Below are 23,415 nucleotides of genomic sequence, written 5' to 3'. Positions count from 1 at the left end.
TTCAGACCCATCTCCTAGATGTATACTGATTTGGAATCAATTCAACAGGTGAGTAATTTGCAGTAAGAAATATTAATAAAAAGAAAACATTACTTATCGTCTGTAACTTTGTTTTATAGGATACTCTGTCCACCTGCAGATTCCTCGCTGATTTTGCCCACTTCCCCGTTCTGAAGGATGACCATAAGCTGTATTTAATAAGATTACAAATTAGATTGCAGCATCACAGCACCTCAATTGATATACCTCTAAGGGCATGGATAAAAGGGTTAGGGAACTGACATTGGTGTACCAGGTTTGGCGCATTACAGTTCCATTGACAGTTTCTTTGACATCATGTTGGTGTCGTTTCCAGTGCAGAAATGAAGCCAGCATTGTCTGCTGACACAACTGAGCTAGCAGAAGTGTCTGGAGCCAGTCTGCTGCCTGTGGATATTTAACTGGTGAAAAATGTGCACGTTGGTACAGTATCCACCAGAAAGAATGTGTATGAAGGTGAGTAACATGTTCTTTTCTTCTTCAAGGTTTACATCCTCAAACCTTTCTTTCAGATACACCTGTATCATCTTTGTGCAGTTGTTTCTTATAACATCATGCAGATTAAGACCAAAGATTAATTGGCGCGCAGAGTTTGAGCCAATCAAAACAAAATATGAAAATTGAAGCAGATGTTCACATGTCTCTCCCCTGCTTTCCAACCCAGACAGATAGTTTGCCTTCTTCTAGATTCCATCCTATTTCGTGGTTACGTGTTAGATTATGACCATGCCACTTCAGTCAATTCAGCATCTGCGACCAGATTAATTCAGTGATTTTTCATTTACATTTACTGCGACCGGCGGCGGGGGTAGGGGGGGCGGGGGTGGGGTGGAGTTTGCTCATCATAATTTTTATGTCTCTCAACAAAAAAACATATTTTGTTGAACCATTTCACTGTTTGATTCCTCCTCTGACAATTCTTGTAAATGACCAAACAAACTATACAGTCAGAGAGATTTGTGACTCCCACTTCTTCAGAAATCAGTTCCAATATTTGGTCCACTGGAAAGGATATTCCCGTGGTGAACATGCTTGGATTGGGGGGGGGGGGTGGAATAATCTGTTGTGTCCATCATGGGTTCATGGCGCAAGATCTTCACCCCACAAGTTTACTTGGTGGGTACAGTGTTGGCTTGGTCAACACTCTTCAGTGTCGGTGAGTTGTGGTCCCTCCTCCCTCAGGACAGGTGGGCTGAATGTTGGCCATATGCAGAGCTGCAGTGAGAGCTAGAAGTAAGTTTTTTAAATGTAAAATTGAATAACTCTGGAAGGTTTCCAGATTCCAGGTCACTGCTTTCTTTCTTCTAAACAGGAACCATTACATGTTGGTCGTTAATACTCTAAAGTTGCTGAACTCAGCACACCCCAAGATGGCATGTGCTCGACTTCACTTCCTATTGTCATCTACAAAAGGAAAGATGGATTATTCTCTTGCTGTGTCTGAGTGCACTCAAAGTATTTTCAGTTGGGTTCTTCCTCCCAAAACTTGTATTGTTGTCCATTTTTCCTTCATTACACTCTAGCCTTTGGGTACTTTTTCAATGCTGTCCTTTATTCAGTACTGTTCTGTGCGCACCTCTCTGGAGTTGCCATCCTCCTCTCCTTGGATTTTTACCTTCATCTTCATGAATTACGTTTTTTCCTACCTTCATAATTTTCCTCCGTCACTGGTGCCTTTTGTGCAGACACCTATTCTTCACACATTTATTATTCTGCAGGCCCAAGACAAAAGAAGTAGAAATACATTTAGTCCTAGCCATCATTGCTTTTTGAACAGTAATGACAGGGCACAAAAGATAATGTGGAGCCTCTTTGAGTGGGAGAGCTATCTCCAAAAGTGGATCTATTGATAAACCTGCACATGGCATTCACATGCTTCTGTAACAGAAGAGCATGTTTCTGCTAAGGCCATAGCAATGTCAGTCTGAAACCTCATGGTGCTACAAAAGTCACAGCTTTCCCACAGCAAGCTACTGTTACAACGAAAATCCCAAAAACTGGAAAAGGAAATTGCTAACCTGAAGTAGAAAGGGAAGATGGTGAGAGAAGAATTCCATTTCCTGTGTTTACTGTCACCCCACCCGAGACATGTATTAGAGACAGGCTGCAGGCACACAGGGCTAAGAGTAGGAGAACGCCAACTTTCTAAAAGTAACATTGTCAAATTTGTAGCACTCAATCTGACTTTACCATTAAAGAGGATTTATTATATTCTATGAGAGGAGTAGGCCTCACAGTAGTGGAAAATGACTTGGGGAGTTTTTCTCTACTAGGACATGTAAAACTTAAATGTACATGTCCTTCCTTTAAATTACACAGCACACTGTCCTGTGCACTACCCAGGTCCTACTCTAGGGTTGACTTATATGTAATAAAAGGGACGTTTAACCGGTTCTGTGCTGAGGACGTAATGGTTACATCCTGCGGCACAGTGCTGCTGTGCCCAGGACGTAACCATTACGTCCTGGGCAACCAGCCCAGAGGGAGCGCTAGCACTCCATCTGTGGGGTTCCCCCTCCCACCCCCCCCCAAGTCAGGGATGGAAGGGGAAGCCCTTCCCCTTCCACCCCCGACCCCCCCCCCCCCCTTGTGACGTCAGGGCGCAAGCGCGCGCTGACAATCACAATGCCTCCTCCTTCGCACTGGAAGCTCAGCTTCCAGCGCAATGATCAGAAGAGAAATGCAAAGCATTTCTCTTCCGATCACGTGGAGGAGGCAGAGAGGCTTCAAAGGGAAGGAAATATATTTCCTTCCCTTTGAAGTCTCTCTCTGCGTTTTGGCAGCCGGATTGTAAAGCAATCCGGCTGTCAAAACACCCACTAGACACCAGGGATGCCTTTTTAAAAATGAAACTGGCATAAAGGGAGCGACTCCTTGGGCAAGGGTCGCTCCCAGGGGGGTAATTTTTTTTAAGGCCTTTTCTGCCCCCCCTGGGGGCAGATCGGCCTATTTTTAGGCCGATCTGCCCCTTGGGGGGGGCAGAATCCTCTAGGCACCAGGGATAATTTTTGTTTTTTTTGTTTAGTTTTTGTTTTTAGAGATGGGGAGCGACCCATTAGGCAAGGGTCGCTCCCCTGGGGGGCAAATTATATTTAGACCATTTCTGCCGCCCTTGGGGGCAGATTGGCTGATTTTAGATCAATCTGCACCCAAGGGGGCAGAAACCACTAGGCACCGGGGATTTTTGTTTTGGCGCCAATGTCTCGCTGGAGGAGCGACCCCGTAGGCAAGGGTCGCTCCCGGGTTGGGTTGTGGGTGTGGAGGGGAATTTATTTTAGGCCATTTCTGCCCCCCGGGGGCAGATTGGCCTATTGTTATTAGGGGGGGCAGAAACCTCTAGGCGCCAGGGCAAATTGTTTTTTTGTGTTTTTGTGTTTTTTTTTTTTGAGATGGGGAGCGACCCATTAGGCAAGGGTCGCTCCCCTGGGGTGCAAATTGTATTTAGACCATTTCTACCCCCCTTTGGGGGCAGATTGGCCGATCTTAGGTCAATCTGCCCCTAAGGAGGCAGAAACCACTAGGCACCGGGGATTTATTTTTTGGGCGCCAATGTCACGCAGGGGGAGCGACCCCGTAGGCAAGGGTCGCTCCCAGGGGAGGGGTTGGGGGGGTGAGTGGGCAAATTTATTTTAGGCCATTTCTGCCCCCCCTGGGGCCGGCTGAGCTAGAGGCCAAAATCCACAGGTAGGCACTGTTTTCTATGAAAAAATGTGATGTGTCCACGTTGTGTTTTGGGCCATTTCCTGTCGCAGGCGCTAGGCCTACCCACACAAGTGAGGTATCATTTTTATCGGGAGACTTGTGGGAATGCTGGGTGGAAGGAAATTTGTGGCTCCTCTCAGATTACAGAACTTTCTGTCACCGAAATGTGAGGAAAACGTGTTTTTTTTAGCCAAATTTTGAGGTTTGCAAAGGATTCTGGGTAACAGAACCTGGTCAGAGCCCCACAAGTCACCCCATCTTGGATTCCCCTGGGTTTCTAGTTTTGAAAAATGCGCTGGTTTGCTAGGTTTCCCCAGGTGCCGGCTGAGCTAGAGGCCAAAATCCACAGGTAGGCACTGTTTTCTATGAAAAAATGTGATGTGTCCACGTTGTGTTTTGGGCCATTTCCTGTCACGGGTGCTAGGCCTACCCACACAAGTGAGGAATCATTGTTATTGGGAGACTTGGGGGAACGCTGGGTGGAAGGAAATTTGTGGCTCCTCACAGATTACAGAACTTTCTGTCACCGAAATGTGAGGAAAATGTGTTTTTTAGCCAAATTTTGAGGTTTGCAAAAGATTCTGGGTAACAGAACCTGGTCAGAGCCCCACAAGTCACCCCATCTTGGATTCCCCTAGGTCTCTAGTTTAAAAAAATGCACAGGTTTGGTAGGTTTCCCTAGGTGCCGGCTGAGCTAGAGGCCAAAATCTACAGGTAGGCACTTTGCAAAAAACACCTCTGTTTTCTTTAAAAAAATTTGATGTGTCCACGTTGTGTTTTGGGGCATTTCCTGTTGCGGGCGCTAGGCCTACCCACACAAGTGAGGCATCATTTTTATCGGGAGACTCTGGGGAACGCTGGGTGGAAGGAAATTTGTGGCTCCTCTCTGATTCCAGAACTATCTGTCACCAAAATGTGAGGAAAACGTGTTTTTTTAGCCAAATTTTGAGGTTTGCTAAGGATTCTGGGTAACAGAACCTAGTCAGAGCCCCACAAGTCACCCCATCTTGGATTCCCCTAGGTCTCTAGTTTTAAAAAAAATGCACAGGTTTGGTAGGTTTCCCTAGGTGCCGGCTGAGCTAGAGGCCAAAATCTACAGGTAGGCACTTTGCAAAAAACACCTCTGTTTTCTTTCAAAACATTTGATGTGTCCACGTTGCGTTTTGGGGCGTTTCCTGTCGCGGGCGCTAAGCCTACCCACACAAGTGAGGTATCATTTTTATCGGGAGATTTGGGGGAACATAGATTAGCAAAACAAGTGTTATTGCCCCTTGTCTTTCTCTACATTTTTTCCTTCCAAATATAAGAGTGTGTGTAAAAAAGACATCTATTTGAGAAATGCCCTGTAATTCACATGCTAGTATGGTCACCCCGGAATTCAGAGATGTGCAAATAACCACTGCTCCTCAACACCTTATCTTGTGCTCTTTTTGGAAATACAAAGGTTTTCTTGATAGCTATTTTTCACTCTTTATATTTCAGCAAATGAATTGCTGTATACCCGGTATAGAATGAAAACGCACTGGAGGGTGCAGCTCATTTATTGGCTCTGGGTACCTAGGGTTCTTGATGAACCTACAAGCCCTTTATATACCCGCAACCAGAGGAGTCCAGCAGACGTAACGGTATATTGCTTTCGAAAATCTGACATTACAGGAAAAAGTTACAGAGTAAAACGTAAAGAAAAATTGCTGTTTTGTTCACCTCAATTTCAATATTTTTCTTTTTCAGTTGTTATTTTCTGTAGGAAACCCTTGTAGGATCTACACAAATTGCCCCTTGCTGAATTCAGAATTTTGTCTACTATTCAGAAATGTTGCGGTTTCTGGGATCCAGCATTGGTTTCATGCCCATTTCTGTCACTGACTGGAAGGAGGCTGAAAGCACAAAAAATCGTAAAAATGGGGTATGTCCCAGTAAAATGCCAAAATTGTGCTGAAAAATTGGGTTTTCTGATTCAAGTCTACCTGTTCCTGAAAGCTGGGAAGCTGGTGATTTTAGCACCGCAAACCCTTTGTTGATGCCATTTTCATTAAAAAAAACACAAGCCTTCTTCTGCAGCCCCTTTTTCAATTTTTTTTGAAAAAAACGAAATTTGCACTGTATTTTGGCTAATTTCTTGGCCTCCTTCTGGGGAACCCACAAAGTCTGGGTACCTCTAGAATCCCTAGGATGTTGGAAAAAAAGGACGCAAATTTGGTGTGGGTAGCTTATGTGAACAAAAAGTTATGAGGGCCTAAGCGCGAACTGCCCCAAATAGCCAAAAAAAGGCTCGGCACAGGAGGGGGAAAAGGCCTGGCAGTGAAGGTGTTAAGGCTTGGCAAGGGGTTTTACATGACCAGTCCACATGGCGGTATAACACTGCATTCAGGCAGCAGTGTCAGGCCTGGGATATGTTTTAAAGTGCTACTTAAGTGGGTGAAACAAGCAGTGCAGCAGGTCCACTAATAGCATTTAATTTACAGGCCCGGGGCACATGTAGTACACTTTACTAAGGACTTATAGGTAAGTAAATTTAATACGCTCATTAGGTATGTACCAATCAGACCATGTTTTGAGGAAGGGGGCACAATCACTTTGGCACTGGTTGGCAGTTGTAAAGTGCTCTGAGTCCTAAGGCCAACAAAAACAAATTCAGCAAAATTGAAGGCAAGCTGGCAAAACGTTGTGTAAGACCACCCAAAGGCTCTCAAGTTTAACTACAGTTCACATGATTTTTCCTGGCAAAATCTGCGTAGGGAATACAACTCAAAAATAAGTATTTTCTGCACAACTTGAATCCTGTTACCTGACAATTTGTGATTTGCCTCAGTACTCATGATGAGCACTTTGCGTATTGGGTTGTTATTAGGCTACCTCTTATAATGTCATAATTATATTTAGGACAGGAGTAAAATAACTATCATGGCTTTCTTCTCACAGTGTTAATAGAAATTTCTGAAGAGTATTTTCTCCTTTGCTGTTTGGGATAATTGATCAAATTTAATGATGCATGTATTATAAAGTTTAGCGTTTGATATGATCAGTATACACACAGAGGGGTTCTTTCAGTTGCTCTCATTTGTCAGATGTGAGTCTCTTCAATTGCGGAATTGTTGGAAGCGTGTTAAGATAAGTTATCTGATGCATCTTAATCATGAAGATCTTAAAATAACGTATTTGAAAACAACCAGTTTACTGGTGTTATTATGCAGTAGTAACGAGGACATAGTGATGAAGATCAATTGGCAACTTAATATTTGTGTGTGTTGTAGTTGGTTGCTAGAGTAGCTCTACATCTGAAGAATATATGTACATATTGCATAGTCATTGTGGTGTGATTTGATTGTGCATGAGGATATAGTTTGCAAGTGACCTTGTACCAGCTTAGTTTAAAACATTCAACTATCCTTAAAAGGATTAGGAAAGTGCACTAATTTTATTTTATGATTGCAAATATGGATAATAATTATGTAGGGAAGCAGATGAGACACTAGAAAAAGATGTAATTTTGTCAAAGAATAGTGATCACCATAATGTAAGTGTTGTAATATTAATTACGTTTGTGCACCTTGAAACAAGTTACTACAAGCTGCATACCACACTGTTATACTACAAAGCCCAGGAATAACAATTGTAGCAATCCTTTAAGCTCCCTGTTCACTGCTCATTCTCCCCGGCCCTTTGTTGTCACTCTTGGTCCATGACCTTTGTCAGTTTCTATTTAGGATGATTTAGTGACACTTCTATGTGCACAAGATTGCGAGATCTGCTTGTGTCAGAACGTATGTGTTCTGATTGCTAACATTTAGACACGGCTGCTTTTGTGAGTTTATTTTGGGAATTTGTCTTTCTTATAGAAACTTTTCCTCAGCAATGCTAGCTTTGCTCTGCCAGGTGGCGCTGTGCGGCTGTGCATTGGCTCCATAGCACCATGTAGTGACGAAACAGAGCCATGCACCCATGCACCCTAATGTCAGTTCCTTTCTTTCCATGCCTTATGACATTGATCCAGAGCTCTGCTCCCAGTTTTGTCAATCTTTGGACATCTTATTAATCAAATTCCTATGTGCCACGGAATGATGGACCTGTCAAACCATGCCATGACTGCAGAAAACAAACATCGTTAATATATCCACACCATGTTTGTCTCTGGTGTCTGGGTTCGGGCTACAACTCAAAGTTGTGCAATATATTTACTCTCATGCACCCAAAGGTGATCTGGGAATAGGAGGTGAAGCTGTAGGTCGCTAAACAAAAGACGTTGTCATAGCCTTAGCTCCAGTCCCTCGCCAAGTGACAGGAATGAACTCGCAATAGTGCAAGTCCAAGCACAAACATAAAAAAGCAAATATGGATTCGACCTCATCCAACCACTCTGAACCGTCATATTGTGAGTCGTTCACATTTGTGCTCTGTTGTCATGGTACTGATTGCTCAGCTGATCCTAGTGTACTCTTGCTGCAGATTTATGTGTTCCAGCTGGCGGATCCGTCCTCTGCACTATCTGACTCCCTGGAGCCCTCCTGTGGTCCGGTTCTGACTGTGATACAAGCTTACAATCTTTCTTTAAGGGCTCTGCTGGGCCCTTCCATTTTGACTCTGATAACAATAGCACCAACACCGGAAGTAGATGCAGTGCTGATTCCAATGTTAGACACCAAACTGTCTTTGACTCAATCTTGACCGATGTGACGGTACTAGAGTACTAAAGTGCAACTGGTTGTTATACACTGACTCTCACACAGTGCCTCTACCAGGGCCGATGCGCCAGCAGTGACTTCATTATCAGTTTGGCTTTGACTGCTCATTTACCCTAATGATAACTTTCATATGGATTTATAAGAGGCCTGTGTACTTGGCACCTCACCTGAGGCAAGGTTTGACTTGCCAAGTAGGCCATAAATGGAAGAAAGTGTCTTCTTTGCAGTGGATGTCCAGAGGGCAACAGAGGGCCTAGATTTAGTTACCCTCAGTTGAAGCCAAAATAAACGTCCACGTCTAAGCCTTTTCTTCCTTTGAAGAGGCCCTCCCTCATTGATACCTTATTGGCCACCTGTCCATAAAGGTATCATTGAAAACAAAAAAAATCCTTTACCAATTCAAGACCACGAAATTCATGAGCCTGGTTGAACTAGGAGCCCATGTATAATACAATCATGCAGTTTTGTCCTTCAACTCTTTATGGACTTTTCCTCTATTGGGTGAGGGGTTTCCCAGCCCTAAGGACAACTGAGTATCCTGAATCTACCCATTTACCAAGGACAGGCTAGCTCTGGGACATTTACCCCTGTTCATTCCTTGATGGTCACCTGGTCTAAGCCCTGTTCCTGTCCACGGGAGTGTAGGGGGGTGGTCAGGTGTCAGACTGGTTCTTGGTGATCCTGATTTTGTTACTAAGCATCCTACTTCAGAGAGCATTCTGGCTTCAACTAGTTAAGTGAATCCCAATTTATTACCCACGACTTCTCTGGATAGTGGTATTGAAGTGGATGGAGGCTTTTGACAAGCATGATTTCCTTTGCGAGTCTAGCATTGCAAGTGGTTAATACTGTCTGCCTATTGGGCCTCTACAAGTATGCTCTGTGGGGCATTGCTAGCAAGATCTTTCCGGCAGTCCAGGAAGACCTTAGGGGCTTTGTTGCCCACACAATTCATGAGGGACAATACATGGCCAAATATATAATTAAACACTGGCCTAGCTACTACACTAGTGTTGTGCTTGGCCGACGTACGGATGCGATCCGCTGGATTTTCTGGCAGTGTGCAAGCCTCTCTCTTGGATATGCTTTTGATGTCTCATGCCTTTTCAGTGACAGGCTCATTCTGCATTGGAGTGCTTTAAGAAAAGTAGAGCCCAGGCCCTACTGTCGACTTCAGCTAAGCAGTTTCTGTGTCAATTAAAAAAACAGAGCTTATTTCAAAGGGTTGGTGTATAGGCAAAGACAGTCTCCCCAACTGTTAACCCAGTGCTTTTGAGGCCATGGACATGCATCTAGCAGGCAGAGCACCGGCCAGCAGGATCATCATTGCTACAATTTCCCCACCATCTACTGCAACATCCGCAGATTGCTTCAGTTTGCCTTTAGTGACGCATTCCCATCCAGTACGGGGGCAGGATCCAGTACTTCCTCCCACGTCAGGCAGATAGGTCTTACAAACTGTTCATTATGGCTATGTCCTACCTGTTATTTTTGCCATGTCAACAAAACATTCCGCACACATCAAAGTGAATTTCAGGAGGTCATCTGTCCCTTCTTCTGCAGGAACTGCGAATGTTACTCTAGCGTGCAACTGAGAGGGTACTGACTCGAAAATGTGGAGAAGGTTGCTACCCTTGTTATTTGCTTGGCATGAAAAATGACTGGGTCTTGGACCTATTTTGGACCTTCGACCTCTGAATGTCTTCTTGCGGAAGGACAATTTCAAAATGCTTTTGCTGGCCAAGATCATGTCTCCCCTGAACCCTGCCAACTTGATGGTATCCTTGGACCTACAGGATGCATATTTTAATTTTCATTTGTATATTGTCACAGACTTTATATGTGGTTCAAGGTAGGTCAGGAGAATTTTCATTTTGCTGTGCTCCCTTTCAACCTCACCAGCTCCTTTCGGTGTGTTCATGTTCACAAATGTTATGCCAGTGGTTGTGGACCATCTTCGAAGGTCAGAGATTACAGTCTTCCTTTACCTTAACAACTGACTATTGAAGACAGGCTCACTTCGATCAGTTGTAGACCACCAGCAGATGATGGCGAACTTCTTGACATCATCGGGGTTCACTGTCAATGAGCCAAAGTCACACCTGATTATTTTGCAAAGGCTTCCATTCATTGGCGCTATTTTGGGACCTCCTCCCTCCCAGCGAGTACAGAACATTCAGGATATGCTCCAGACATTCCAGGCTTTGTCCTGGATCGCAGTGAGAGCAGACCTGATACTTCTTGGCCTTTTAGGGTTCTGCATCCGTCTTGTCAGCTATGCCAGGTAGCATAGGTAGTTATGGAATCTGAAGTTCCAATGGGCCCAGAATTGAGGAAATCTGAAAGATTTCATCCAGATTTCAGTGGAGACGATTCATGATCTGTAGTGGTTGTTGCTTGAACAGAATTGGTCACCCCTCTTCCTTCCCCATCCCCACAGTGGTGATGGACGTCTCCCTTCTGGGTTATTGAAGCTGTCTGGAGGAGATGTAGATCAGAGGACATTGGTCTCCAACAGATATTCAACTTAACATCAGTTTGTTGGCATTGCGGGCAGTTTGTCTCTGAAGGAATTCCTGGTGGTACATCAAGGTAAGGGTGGTGCAGGGTTTCACGGACAGCATCATCAGCATATGTGATTGCAACAAGCGGTGCAGAGTTGGGTCCTGTGCCTGGAGGCTTTGTGCCTCTTGTGTTGGGTGGAGCACCTAGGCATTTTCTTATAAACCACCTGACAGGATTCCTAAATGCTAGAGTTGATGAGCTGAGCAGACAGCATTTGGCACATGAAGTGGCATTTACGTCCTGAGGTGGCGCAGGGTATCTTCCAACAGTGGGATAAACCCAGGCTAGATCTTTAAGCATACGGTATGTAAAGATTTGCTCATTGGAGGTTCTGCAAGAACACTTGTAGGGAGATGCATTCCAACTGGGATGGAACACAGGGCTCCTGTATGCCTTCCCGCCGCTGCCTCTCATGCAGAATTGACCGGGTCCAGGTAATTCTAGTGACTTCAGATTGGACCAGCAAAGTGCAGTAACCAGGACTCCTGGGCATGAGCATCGCCCCTCCGATCACGCTACCACTTGAGGAGGATCTTCTATTGCCCCAACAGGGCAGGGTCCACAACCAAAATCAGCTCAATATACACCTTCATGTGCGGAAAATGAGTGACAGGAATGTGCTGCGTTTGACACCTGCCACCCCCCACCCCGCTGCTTGAGGTGGTGGATATCATCCTTGCCCCCAGTTGCCCTTCCATGAAATCCATCTATGGTGGGCGCTGGCACAAATGTGTGGCCTGGTGGGGAGCTAGTAAGATTGATCACTTACAAGCAAAGTTGTAGAATATTCTTTTGTTAACATTATCTTTAGCCTTGCAACGCCATGCAGTGGGCACTATAAAAGGCTATTTCTATGTCCTTTCTGCCTTTCAGGCTACGGTGGAAGATGTATCTTTTGCCAGCGTGATGCGCAGGCAGCAGAGGTCCTCGACCTCCGTCTGCCGGATGTCAACGTCAAGACTAACATCCTGACAGAGATGCTTCTCCCAGGAGTGCGTTTGGCTAAATTCTTACTTCCTTTCAACAAAGCTCTCTCTGGTGTTCTCCTTGGAACCTGAGCCAAGCCTTGTACATGGACTCTTGTTCACCAAATGATTGCCCAAAGCCATTGCCCTGCCCCAGGAGATCCAGCCTTTCTCTCACAGAACCCCTCTCCTGAGAACTTAGTGGTGCAGGCCTCAGCAGCAAAGGTCCCAAGCATGTTCCTCACAACACCGCCGTATAGGGAATCCAAGAGATTGGACTCCTTTGGGAAGTGCATATTTTCTACCAACAGCCTTGTCCTTTGGTCGGTGAACACTGCATGCCTCTTGGGCAAGATTCATATGCACTTTGGGATTCGGTTGTGCAGCTGCTTTTCATGCTGCCTGAGCAAGGCCGTGCCATGCCCAACTAAGTATTGGTGGATGGGAGGGATGCAACGAAGTTTGTCATCTGGGGCAGACTGAACACCATGGATCCCCTAGGTAAAGCATTGGCTTCTATGGTGGTGTTACATCGCCCTGCCTGTTTACAGTCCACTGGGTTCTTGGGGCATGTTCAGTCATCACTGATTGACATGCTCCTTTCTCCCACCTATTTTGAGACAAAGGTGATGCGGTGCTTGAGTGAATTTGCATGCAACCCAGCAGCATGCTAAGTCAGTTTCAGGACAGGGTCCATGAACCCAAAAAGGATGGTGGACCCAGTCCCAGGGTGCTGACCATTCCCCTGCCTCCCAGCTGTCGTAGACTCTTAGCCAGTACAGCACACGCTTTGTCCGGCACAGCCATCCCATTGGCAGAAAAATCAGGCACCATCTAACCCATTGGTCAGTGATTACACTGACAAGTGGGTGCTTCAGAATGTGCGAAGGGTATGCCCTAGCGTTTGTCGACACGCATCAGGCCCTCTCACCATCCCAAGAGCAACTAACAGAAGACTGTTTCTTCTTACTGTGTCAGGAAATATAGGCTCTTATGACCAAAGGTGCCATCGTCGGGGTGCATGCACCAGATATGGGGCATGGCTATTATTCTGTCTGCTTTCTGGTGGCAGTAAAAGATAGAAGCCTACGGTCAATACAATAATTGCAGTCTCTCAACTCCTTCCTTCAAATTCAAGCTGCTTATGTTGGCTCATGTTTTGTCTACCCTGGTTCCTGGAAATTAGATGATATTGCTGGACCTGCAGGATATGTATCAGTGGTTCATGGTGGGCCACAAGCATTTCCAGTTCACTGAGCTCCTCTTTGGCCTCACCAATAACCATTGGGTGCTCAAGAAAGTGATGTCAGGATTACTACCCATTTGCAGAGGTTAGCAAGCTGTTCCAGTCTTTCCCTACCTGAACGATTGGCTGTTGTAGACTAGCTCGCCACAGGCAGTAGTCACCCACATCCAGGCAATGGAGTTCACTGGGGGTTCACTATCAACAAGCCGAAGTCACATCTGACTCCTTCTCAGACACTCCCTTTCATCTGAGCCATTCTAGGCACAGTGCAAGTCGGTGCTTATCCTGCGGAGCGGTGAGTCTGAGATATTTTAGGCTATGATTCTGATGATTCAGCCCCTCTCCTAGATTTTGGTGAAACTGATTTTGAAGTTCCTGGGTCTCATGGCCTTCTGCATTCTGCTGGAACAACATGCCTAATGGCATATGGGTTCTGCAGTGTTATATGAAGTCCCATTGTGCGCAGTATCACTGGGATCTTTCTGACCTTTTTCCAGATATCAGAGGGAACTGCAAAAGATCTGCAGTAGTGGCAGGCAAACTGCAGTTAGGTGAGCTGTAGACCCCCCTTCCGTCCACCCTCCACCACCGCAGAGCTCACAGTGGTGACATATGTTTAACTCCTGGGTTAGGGACACCATATGGGAGAGGTGGAGATTAAAGGACTCTGGTCTCCGGCGGAGTCTCAGCTCCACAACGACATGGATTTGAGAGCTATTCACTTTGCATTGAAATCCTTCGTACCATCCGTCAAAGGAAGGCTGGTTCAGGTGTTCACGGACCACACTACTGCTGCGTGGTACTGCAACAAACAGGGCGGGGTGGGATCGTGCAAGCCCTGCAGCTCTGGACATGGGCAGAACATCAGGACATTCTCCTGACTGTACAACGCCTGGCAAGATCTCTGAAGGCCAGGGCGAACAAGCAAACTCAGCTGTCTATGTCTCACAGATCACAAATGGCATCTACATCCAGAGGTGGTGCACGGTCTCTTCTGATACGGTGGAGAACCCTGGCTTGATCTGTTCACCACTGTAGAGAACGTGCAATGTCTGCATTTCTGTGTGCTGGACTTTCCAAAGAGGCTTTCCCTTGGGGATGCCTTCTGTCTTGAGTGGAGCTTGAGACTCCTATACGCCTTTCCGCCAATACTACTCCTGCCATAGTGCTGAAGAAGATCAGGACCGCATGGGCCCAGGTTATCCTTGTGGCTCCGGATTGGGCATGGAAAGTTTGGTATCCTGAACTCCTGAGTATGGACATCTCTCATCCAATCAGGCTGTCCCTTCGTAAGGACCTGTTGCAGCAACTGGACAGGGTCCTACACCCAAACCTGCATACGCTTCACCGTCATGCCTGGAGATTGAGCTGTGACAGTTGAGCGCTTTCAATCTCCCTCCTGAAGTTTGTGATGTCATCTTGGCAACCAAGCCCTCCTCTAAAATTGTCTACGCCTGCTGTTGGGATACCTTGGTTGCTTAATATTCCTCCTGCCATGTGGACCCCCTACTGCACCTCTTTCTGAGGTTTTGTTTGTTCTTTAGCCCACCAAGGCCTTGCTTTGGGTACCATTAAAAGCTACTTGGCAGCCATTTCGGCTTTCTTATGGCCACTTAACAAACTTCTCTGCTTAAGTCACTAGTTTTTACTCTTTTTTAGTTGTTGTTGTTCCTTCCTCCTCACTTTGAGATGCCCCAGTGGGAACTTAATTTAGTCCTCGTTTATTCTCCATTTGAGCCACTGCATAGCTTCTCTTTGCAGCTCTTAGAATTCAAAACAGTGTTGCTGGTGGTCATTATATTGGCCAGGAGGGTTAGGGAACGTCAGACTCTGTCAGTCCATCCTTCATACACAACTTCTTCCTTGACAAAATGGTTCTTTGGAAGCATGCCTCTTTCCTTCTGAAGGTGGTCGGAGCTCCCCTCCACCCCCCTCTTTCATATTGACCAGAGCACCATTCTACCTGCCTTTTACGCTCAATTTCATCCATCCAAGCCAAAGTTTAGACTCCATTGTTTGGACCCTAAAAGATCTCCCTCATTCTATGTTGATCGCACCAAATGCCATTGGGTAAACGATCAGCTCTTCATTGGGTTCACCCGGAGGGAAGAAGGACAAGGCTGTGCAGTAATAAACCTTCTCAAGATGGATCGTACTCTACATAAAAATCTGCTTGATACTGGCCAAGAAGCAACCCTCTGAAGGCTAATGGGCTCACTCCACCTGGGCCAAAGCCACCACTACTGCATTAACATGTGGGGTACCTATCCTGGACATCTGACAGGGTGTCATGTGGATGTTCCTCCATACATTCATGAAGCACCACTACTTGGACAGTCGTGATGGGCAGTTTGCCAGTTCAGACCTCCAAGACTTTTTGGTCTTAGCCAGTTCATAGACCCTTCTCCAAAGAGATATTGCGAGGGTATCTATTCTAAGGTAAGGAATCTGTGGTTAGAAGTCTCAATCAGAAAAACACGTTACTTATCTTAAACTTTTTCTGGTAGAGACTATCTAACTGCAGATTTCTCCGAGCCTTACCTACCTCACCTTTTTGGGAGATGGGCTTTTCACCCAAAAGATCCCATTAGACTCCGAACACTGGTCTAATAAGCAACATTGTTTTGTACTTGACTTCACATTTTTGGCACAGAATTAGTCACAAAAGAAACATGTCAGCATGCTGGGGAGGTGCCTATATAGGCACCGCAATGTCACTTCTGATGCAGACGACGCAAAGCTGAACGTCACGTACCGGTTCACATTGGTACTGCTTAAGATATTCTGAATCCAGTCTGATGCCTTGGGCATAATCTGCATTTAGAGTTTCTACCACAAAAAGCGTTATCAGAAGTAAATAACTTATTAGCCTAATTTTGTGTTGTATTTAGATTTCATGTTTTCAGTTCAACCAAGCATAAATCAAATATTTTACACCCTTGTACACTGTGATTGTATCTGCTTTTTGTTAGATACATAAGAAATATCAAATATATCAGACATCAAAGTTGTCCTGGAGCCTTCAGACTACATAGAACTAAACATCTTAGCATGGTTATCCGACCCAATGTTCTTCCCTCCCAAGTCATTTGTTATGTCACACTAGGGACCTGAACTTGGTCATGATGTTTCTCATGTGTGCGCCTTTTGTGCCAATGAATAGTTGCTCACTGCATCATCTGACTTTGAAGACTGTCTTCCACACTTTAGGTACTTCTGCTCACCGCATAAGTGAACACCAGGCACTTCAAATGCGACCACCATGCACCACATTTTTCAGGTACAATGTTGGTGCTGAGGACTCGGGCGGACTTCTTGCTGAAAGTCATGACTCCCTTTCATGTAGGGTAATCCATCACTCTGTCTGTGTTCTTTGCTCGCCATCACACCTCAAAAGAGGCGAAGTTCCATTGGCTGGGCCCCAAAAAGTCTATAAGCTTTTGTTTTGATTGTACCAGTGTGGGGTTCTGTGGGCCGAAGAAAGGAAAGGCTCTGTAGTTGAGGAGCCTGTCGAGCTTAATAATCATTTTCAACAAGCTCTGTTGTGCACTAGCCAAGAAGCAGCACCCAGGAGGTCTGAGAGCCCATTCCACCAGAGCTAAAGCTGTTATCACTGTGTTGAGTCATGAAGTGTCTGTCCTTGACATCTGCCAGGCTGAAGCGTGGGCGTCAGTGCATACAATTGCCTTGATGGCCAGGGCTGGCAGGAAGGACACTTTATCTGTTTGGTATTGCAGGAATTTTTGGTCTGAGTCCACTCCACAGACCTTCCGCCTTGGAAGATACAGCATTGGTATCTATGCTAAGGTGAAGAATCTGTGGTAAGAAATATCCATCAGAATAACTTTAGCCACCTTTGGTAATGCTGTTTCTGGTGGAAACTATATCTAGCCGCAGATTCCTCTGTGCACTCCCACCTCCCCATTCTGTGGAGTGGCCTCTTTTTATCATGAAAAAAGTTCCACGTTAGACAAACAGCATACTAGTACCACACATTGCTCACTCTCCACTGAAGGCATTGAAATTATAGTAAGAAACTGATGTTGGCACGCAGGGGTAGCACTTACATGCAACTCCGCTCCGTCACTTACAGGGCTGTATGTGGCCACATGGTTGCCGCCTTGCTGTGTGCAGGAACACTGCTGAAGAAAAGTTTCTGGATCCATTCTGGCATCTGAGAAGTGTTCTAAATGAGGAATCTGCAGGTAAATAGATTATCCACAAGAAAAAGTATTACCGAAGGTGAGTAGCTTGTTCTTGGTCCTCTGGAATTTCTTGACATCTTCTCATTTTAATTCTATGAAGATATCTTGAGGTAGCTTCCAAAATCGTTGTCTTTTCTAGGTGTTAATTGATTTGCATGTGGTATTAATAGGCTTATTTAATGATTTCAAATAGTAGAATATAGTATTTTTTCTTCTCACATTGTACATTTTGTTTATATTTTTTAACATTTTTATGGAGTTTCTTTTTGATGTTACACATAACATGAATATAGGCGAGGGGAAAAGAGGTGGCACCATAATCTGATGTGGCTAAGAATCACTTTTCTAGACAACAGCCCTTTCGTAAAAATTATGCATATTAATTTTAAACACACTCATCTGTTCACTGGTTTCTCTCTTTTTCATCCAGATTACAACAGTTAGACAAGCATTGTCAGAACAGTTCTCATCAACTTGTTGAGCTGCTTAACAAACAAAATCAGCTAATAAAAGACAAACAGATCCTTGATGAAGAAAATCGCACTTTGAAGACTCAGGTAATCCATCTATCTAAAAATATATTAAAGAGAATACAAATGTGAGCAGTCAGTCATTTTATACAGATTTTATATCATGTCTGGTATGAACAACTGTTTTTGTTTTTCATTGTAAGTTGCTTAATTTTGTGTTTTATTTAGATTTCATGTTTTCAGTTTAACCAAGTATAAATAAAATATTTTACACCCTTGTACACTATTATCCTATCTGCTTTTCATCAGATAAATAAGAAATATCAAATATATCAGACATCAAAGTTGTCCTGGAGCCTTCAGACTACATAGAACTAAACACCTTAGCATGGTAATCCGACCCAATGAATGATCCAATAAACAATCCACTATCTTTCTATTTCTTTTTTTGGCATGGATTTCTTCGGCATAGTGTTCTGTGTAGAGTCAGCTAATTCTATATTGTGCACTCCCAAAGTAATCGGAAATGCACATAATCGTATAGACAGGCATGTAAGGTACTGTAAGGCGAATACCCAGATAGGAGAGATGATCACAAAATATAATAAGACAGGAAGAGACTCATTCTAGCTGCCCCAGCCATTTCCCCCATATTCGTTCATGCTTCATAGGAGACCCTCTGGCTTCAAACACACCCTCTTGCTGTGCACGCCAGTCCACCCCAGCCGCCACTGCAACATCGTGGAGGGAGCAGAGTTTTTCCATCGGGCTGCATTGTTGCGCATAGCCGGTGCCAGGAACCCCCAGTCTGCCCTCGAACCCCGGAGGCCTCCAGGGCCCCCATCAGCAGCATGATAGGTAAGATTTGCACATCCCAGCCCAGCATATCTGTCAGTTCTCTCACCACGGCAGTCCAGTATCCCAGAATCACCGGGCATAGCCATACCATGTGGGAGAAGTTAGCGGGCGAGTGGACAGTGAAGACAGGTAGGATTAGGCAGAATGCCTGCCCTGATTAAGGGACGCACAATAGAGATAGTCGGTCTGGGCCAGGCGCAGCCTGGAGGAAATAGATATGACTCAAGGTGCCATCATAGCATCCCCCAGCTGTCGTCTTCAAGGAGGCCCAACCATCCCTCACAGCGTGTCCTAAGATGGTTTAGTGTGCCAGGGGCATTGATGATTAGCGTGCGGTAAATCTGAGAAATGCCTCCCTTGTCCAATGTGCCCATGAGGAGTTTAGGCACCAGAGGGTTGGATTCAGGGAGAGAATTGTCACTGACCACCAGAAGTAGGTAGTAAAGGTTAGCCATCCCCAGACTTCCTAGATTTGTGCCAGAGGAACGAAGACGCCGACTTATCCAGTTCCCTGAACCATCGACAAGACAGGAATGTCAGGAGATTTTGGAAAACTTAGAGGAACCTTTGCAAAACCATCGTCCAACCCATCTCATTCAGTGGAAGGAATTGCCATTTCTTGAGGTCTTCCTTGGTTTTCTGTGTCAAGGGTCCGAGGTTAAGAAACCAAGTGAGGTCAGGGTGGAGTGCGACCCACATACCCAGGTATTGGAAGCTGAGACATTGCATGGTGATGCCAGTTTGCCAGGACACAGAGTCACGAGTCGGTGCTAAGGGTTCTAGAACCGATTTAGCCACATTAACATGAAGGCCTAAGGGTTCCCCAGAGAGCTGGAGGATCCCAAGGGCCACTTCGTTCAGGGTCCTCTAGGAAGAGAAGGACATCATCCACATAGTCCTGTGTCCCTCATCCCACTGCCACCCTGCACCTGGGTGTCACAGCAGAAGGGGAGACGGGACAAACCTGTCGGGTGCCCCACCAAATAGAGAAGACACTGGAGATCACACAGTTGATCTGGACTCGAGCGGTGGGGTCGTACAGGCGAAGTTAGTTGTCTTTCTTGTGTGCTTCTTTCCCCCACCCTGTTGCCCTCTCTTGTCGTTGAATGTGTCTCTCCTCTACCCCTGTCCTGCACTTGTTTGTGTGTGTGTTTCTCTCAACCCACCCCACACTTCATGTTGTTTTTCCTCTTAATTACAGCTTCCCTAAATTACAGTTTCGTAGTGTTGTGTGCACGCTCTTAGAATGCGCAAAAGCCCCAGTGTGTGCACTTTAGAAATCTGTTCCACTGCACACCACGCAGGAGGGTAATAAACACCCGGCACAGGACACACATATTTAACAGCTCCTGCGTTTTTCAGAGAAAGTTGATATGAAATGTGATCGACGGCCTCCCCTCTCTTATCTGTTCTCTTGCAGACCCCTCCCTCTTCCCGCACACCGTTCCAAGGAGACAGCAGAGTTACTCTCGCCCACTAAAGCGGGGGTCTTTATGAAGGCTTGTGATGACTTGCAGACCGGCGCCTGATGTTCGACAGAGTTGCAGTGACCTTGCCCTATTTGCCAATTATGTACTTTAACCAGTTGAATTGATCTCAAAAGAATGTGACTTCCAGAACTGCAAATCAGCAGCAGAAGGAAGAGAACAACCTCTGCGTTGGAATTAATGGAGCACAGCAAACTCAACCACTTCTGCTAGTTAACTGCATTAAAACGCATATAAAACAAAGGATTGAATTTCGTTCAGCTGCACTTTACATTTTTCCACAGCAAAAGGAATAGGGAAGCAGTTAAATTTTTCCACAGCAAAAGGAATAGGGGAGCATTTCAAAACACATTTCGACAATGCCCATTTGTTGAGAGAGTTGTTTTTATACGAACCATCATAAAAAATGAATGATAAATAAGCATGTCAGCTCCATCATGCAGACATGGGTACAACTTTTCGATGATTGTTGAATGCCTTTGAGAGGTGGTCTACATCCCTATTGGGCAGGCAGCCCCACAGATGTGAGCAGTGATGCTGTTGTGACAATATTCTGAGCTTGTTATTTGCATCACTGGGGGTAAAAATTGGTGTTTCCTTGAACATTAATGATCACAGTTTTTATTATTGAGTGAAATGGCCAGATGGATCACTGCCTCAGCATTACCTTTAACAAGGCCCCCCCAAACACTGCTGAATGGCTATGCACCAAAGATTCCTGGAGCTTCAGCCTACACCATACCTTGTTGTCAGTGCCTTGTGTGAAACTACAGTTACCTATAAATCCGTTATACTTGTAAATAGATCAGTGCCATAGAACATTTTTTATTGCTATGCTTCTGTCAGTGGCTGTCGCTCGGTGCATCTTGAAGCCACATGGGGGACCCTAAAAACCATTAAATAAAATGAATGCTAAATAAGTGTGTCATCTGCGTCTCGCAGACAATTATTAAAGTGGTCAAAATATGTCTGTAATTGTTGAGCACCTTTGAGGCGCATTTATTACGGCTGTTTGGCAGTCATAACCACAGTTAAGGTCATGCTTCTATGACGAAATTAGGAACTTACTATTTGCATTATTGGGTTAACATTGGTGTGTACCCTACTGAAAATTATACGGTCACAGCTTTGATTATTAAGCAAAATGTCTTAGTAAATGGGGCGTTTTGAATATCACAATGTACGCATCATGCCTAAAAATTAGGGGAACGTATCCTATCGTTTCAGGAAGTCCTTTGGGGGAAATTATGTCTACAAAATTATGATCAGTATAATTTTCAGCCTATCATTGAGACTTAATGATGCTCAAAGAGGTGGTGGTGATCGCAGTGGAAGAGACATTGGGTGGGAGCTCCTGTGAGCCAAGCAATATGTATTTATCTTGTTTTACGCGTCCATCATTTATTTATTTCAGTCCCTTCACAAAAATGATTTCTTGTCCTCTTTCCAGCCTCTCAGTATCATTGATGCCCTTGTGGCTTTCTGCTCTGCATTAGGTCTTAAAACAGATCCTGTGCCCTGCTCCAACCTAATTTCTTCTCTTAGGAATATTCATGGTGTGAAAGGCCTTTTTTTAGTGGGCTCTAGAATGTATACATCTAAAATGCTGCGCAGTAGCCAAACAAAAATTGTGATGTACGGAGCAGAGGAGAGCAGTGGTGGAGCCAGAGGGCAAAGGGTTTTGGGGTGCCAAAGGTAGGGAAGACTTCTTGAAGAATAAGTGTTAGTGCTAATATTAATTTATCAGTTCAGAACTGTTTTATTAATTGCAGGTGACAGTCAGGCTTCAACATTAATGGCAGCACCAGTTGCTACCACTAGTTAATAACCTTCATCTGATGGAGACTTCTAGTTCCAGATTCCTTACCTTAGAATTTCCAGGCATGAGCTTGGAATCCGGAACTTTTTGCTTAGCACTACCCCTGCGTGCTGTTGAGTGGCTCAGTTTGGCTTCTCATGACATAATTGGAGCCGGTCACCTATAAAGGCACCACCCAGGCGCGTATGTCAGTTATTTTCCTTCCGCCCCAGTTAAGCGCAGATCTAGGATAGAACTACTCCTCTGTCTTTTTTGACAGGCCTTTTTTTCGACTTTTTGTCAAAGTTTTTTCGTCTGTGCGAGGACATCATTGAGGACGATGGGATTCAAGCCATGTAGTGCCTGCCATTGCACCATGCCAGTGACCGATCACCATCTAGTATGCCTTTGGTGTCTCAAGATCGACCACGACTCAGTCATGCTCGGACTGCGGGGCTCTGGCTCCGAAAGCTTTGAGGGCGCTGTCCTTGAAGCTCCTTGCGGCCTGGCAGTTAATATCAACAGGCGTGACTCCGAGTAGTCCCTGGCGAGGAGAAGGTTGCGGGACCACTCCTGGAGCCTTGAGTCCTATTCGTTCCTCTAAGGGTGCTCTGGGCATGTGGGTAAGATGCACAAGAAGAAGAAGTACAAATAGACTTCGACTTCTCTTCACCTGTTGGCCGGCGTGGCGAACCGGGAACATTGACGTTCTAGGCATGGTTCCACAGAATCGTTGCCAGGGCCAACTCCTAGCCCTCCCACCCTTTCCGGGAGCCAGAGCGACCGCCGCTCAGTTGAAGGAATTTTACGAGGCCATGCATTGCGTGTTTGAGCAGGCCAGCATTGTTGGAGTGCCGTTGGGCCCCACGAGGTCGGAGGAGTGCCCCATCAAGTTCTGCGCCGGTTTCCTCAGCCTCGCTTTGATGGGACCTCAGAGATTTGTTTCTGGAATGGCACCGGTTGCGCACAGTCGACCTTCTCCGGCGCCGTTCCCGAAGTCGACGCTCCTGGCGATATCGACGTCCACTGCTTGAGCCTTCCCATTTTGATCTCCGATGATCTAGAGCAGGAACGTCATTGCACAATGCTGATTCTGGCTCCGCCGGCACCCACAGGTGCCAGAGCATTGCCTGAGCCTTTATTAGACTAGCCAGGCACTGGAGAGGAATGGGAGGAGGCTATGGACCATTTAGAATCCCAGATGGAGCCTATGGACTGATTTGAGGAACTAGGAGAGGCCAGTGGACTGGACACCTCTCCAGATTCTGGCTTGCTCTCTCCCCCGACTGTGGCTATGGAGGAGGGGGTATCCTATGCTATAGTGGGGGAAGGCCAGTGGAGATCCTAGACTTCCAAATGCCTTCTCTGCAGGTCAGGACTAACCTCCTGACAAAGGTG

General features: G+C 45.5%; 1 protein-coding gene across 2 annotated transcripts in view; it reads left to right on the top strand.

Moving 5' to 3' along the window:
* SDCCAG8 (SHH signaling and ciliogenesis regulator SDCCAG8) overlaps positions 1 to 23,415 on the top strand; it is a 1,349,628-nt gene that overhangs the window by 1,217,509 nt on the left and 108,704 nt on the right. Inside the window, exons 17-18 of one of the 2 annotated variants that reach the window (XM_069234463.1) lie at positions 17,835 to 17,961; positions 20,153 to 21,177. In XM_069234463.1, coding sequence (XP_069090564.1) covers positions 17,835 to 17,961; positions 20,153 to 20,212 — 187 coding nt within the window. In that variant the 3' untranslated portion in view covers positions 20,213 to 21,177. Of the gene's footprint in view, positions 1 to 17,834; positions 17,962 to 20,152; positions 21,178 to 23,415 lie in introns of those variants that run through there. The other variant, XM_069234464.1, reaches the window with a different exon arrangement.

Source organism: Pleurodeles waltl, chromosome 5 (assembly GCF_031143425.1).
Source record: "Pleurodeles waltl isolate 20211129_DDA chromosome 5, aPleWal1.hap1.20221129, whole genome shotgun sequence".
In the NCBI taxonomy this organism is placed as follows: Eukaryota; Metazoa; Chordata; class Amphibia; order Caudata; family Salamandridae; genus Pleurodeles; species Pleurodeles waltl.
The sequence above is the reverse complement of the archived record's forward strand: the minus strand, read 5'-3'. Positions and strand labels throughout refer to the sequence as shown.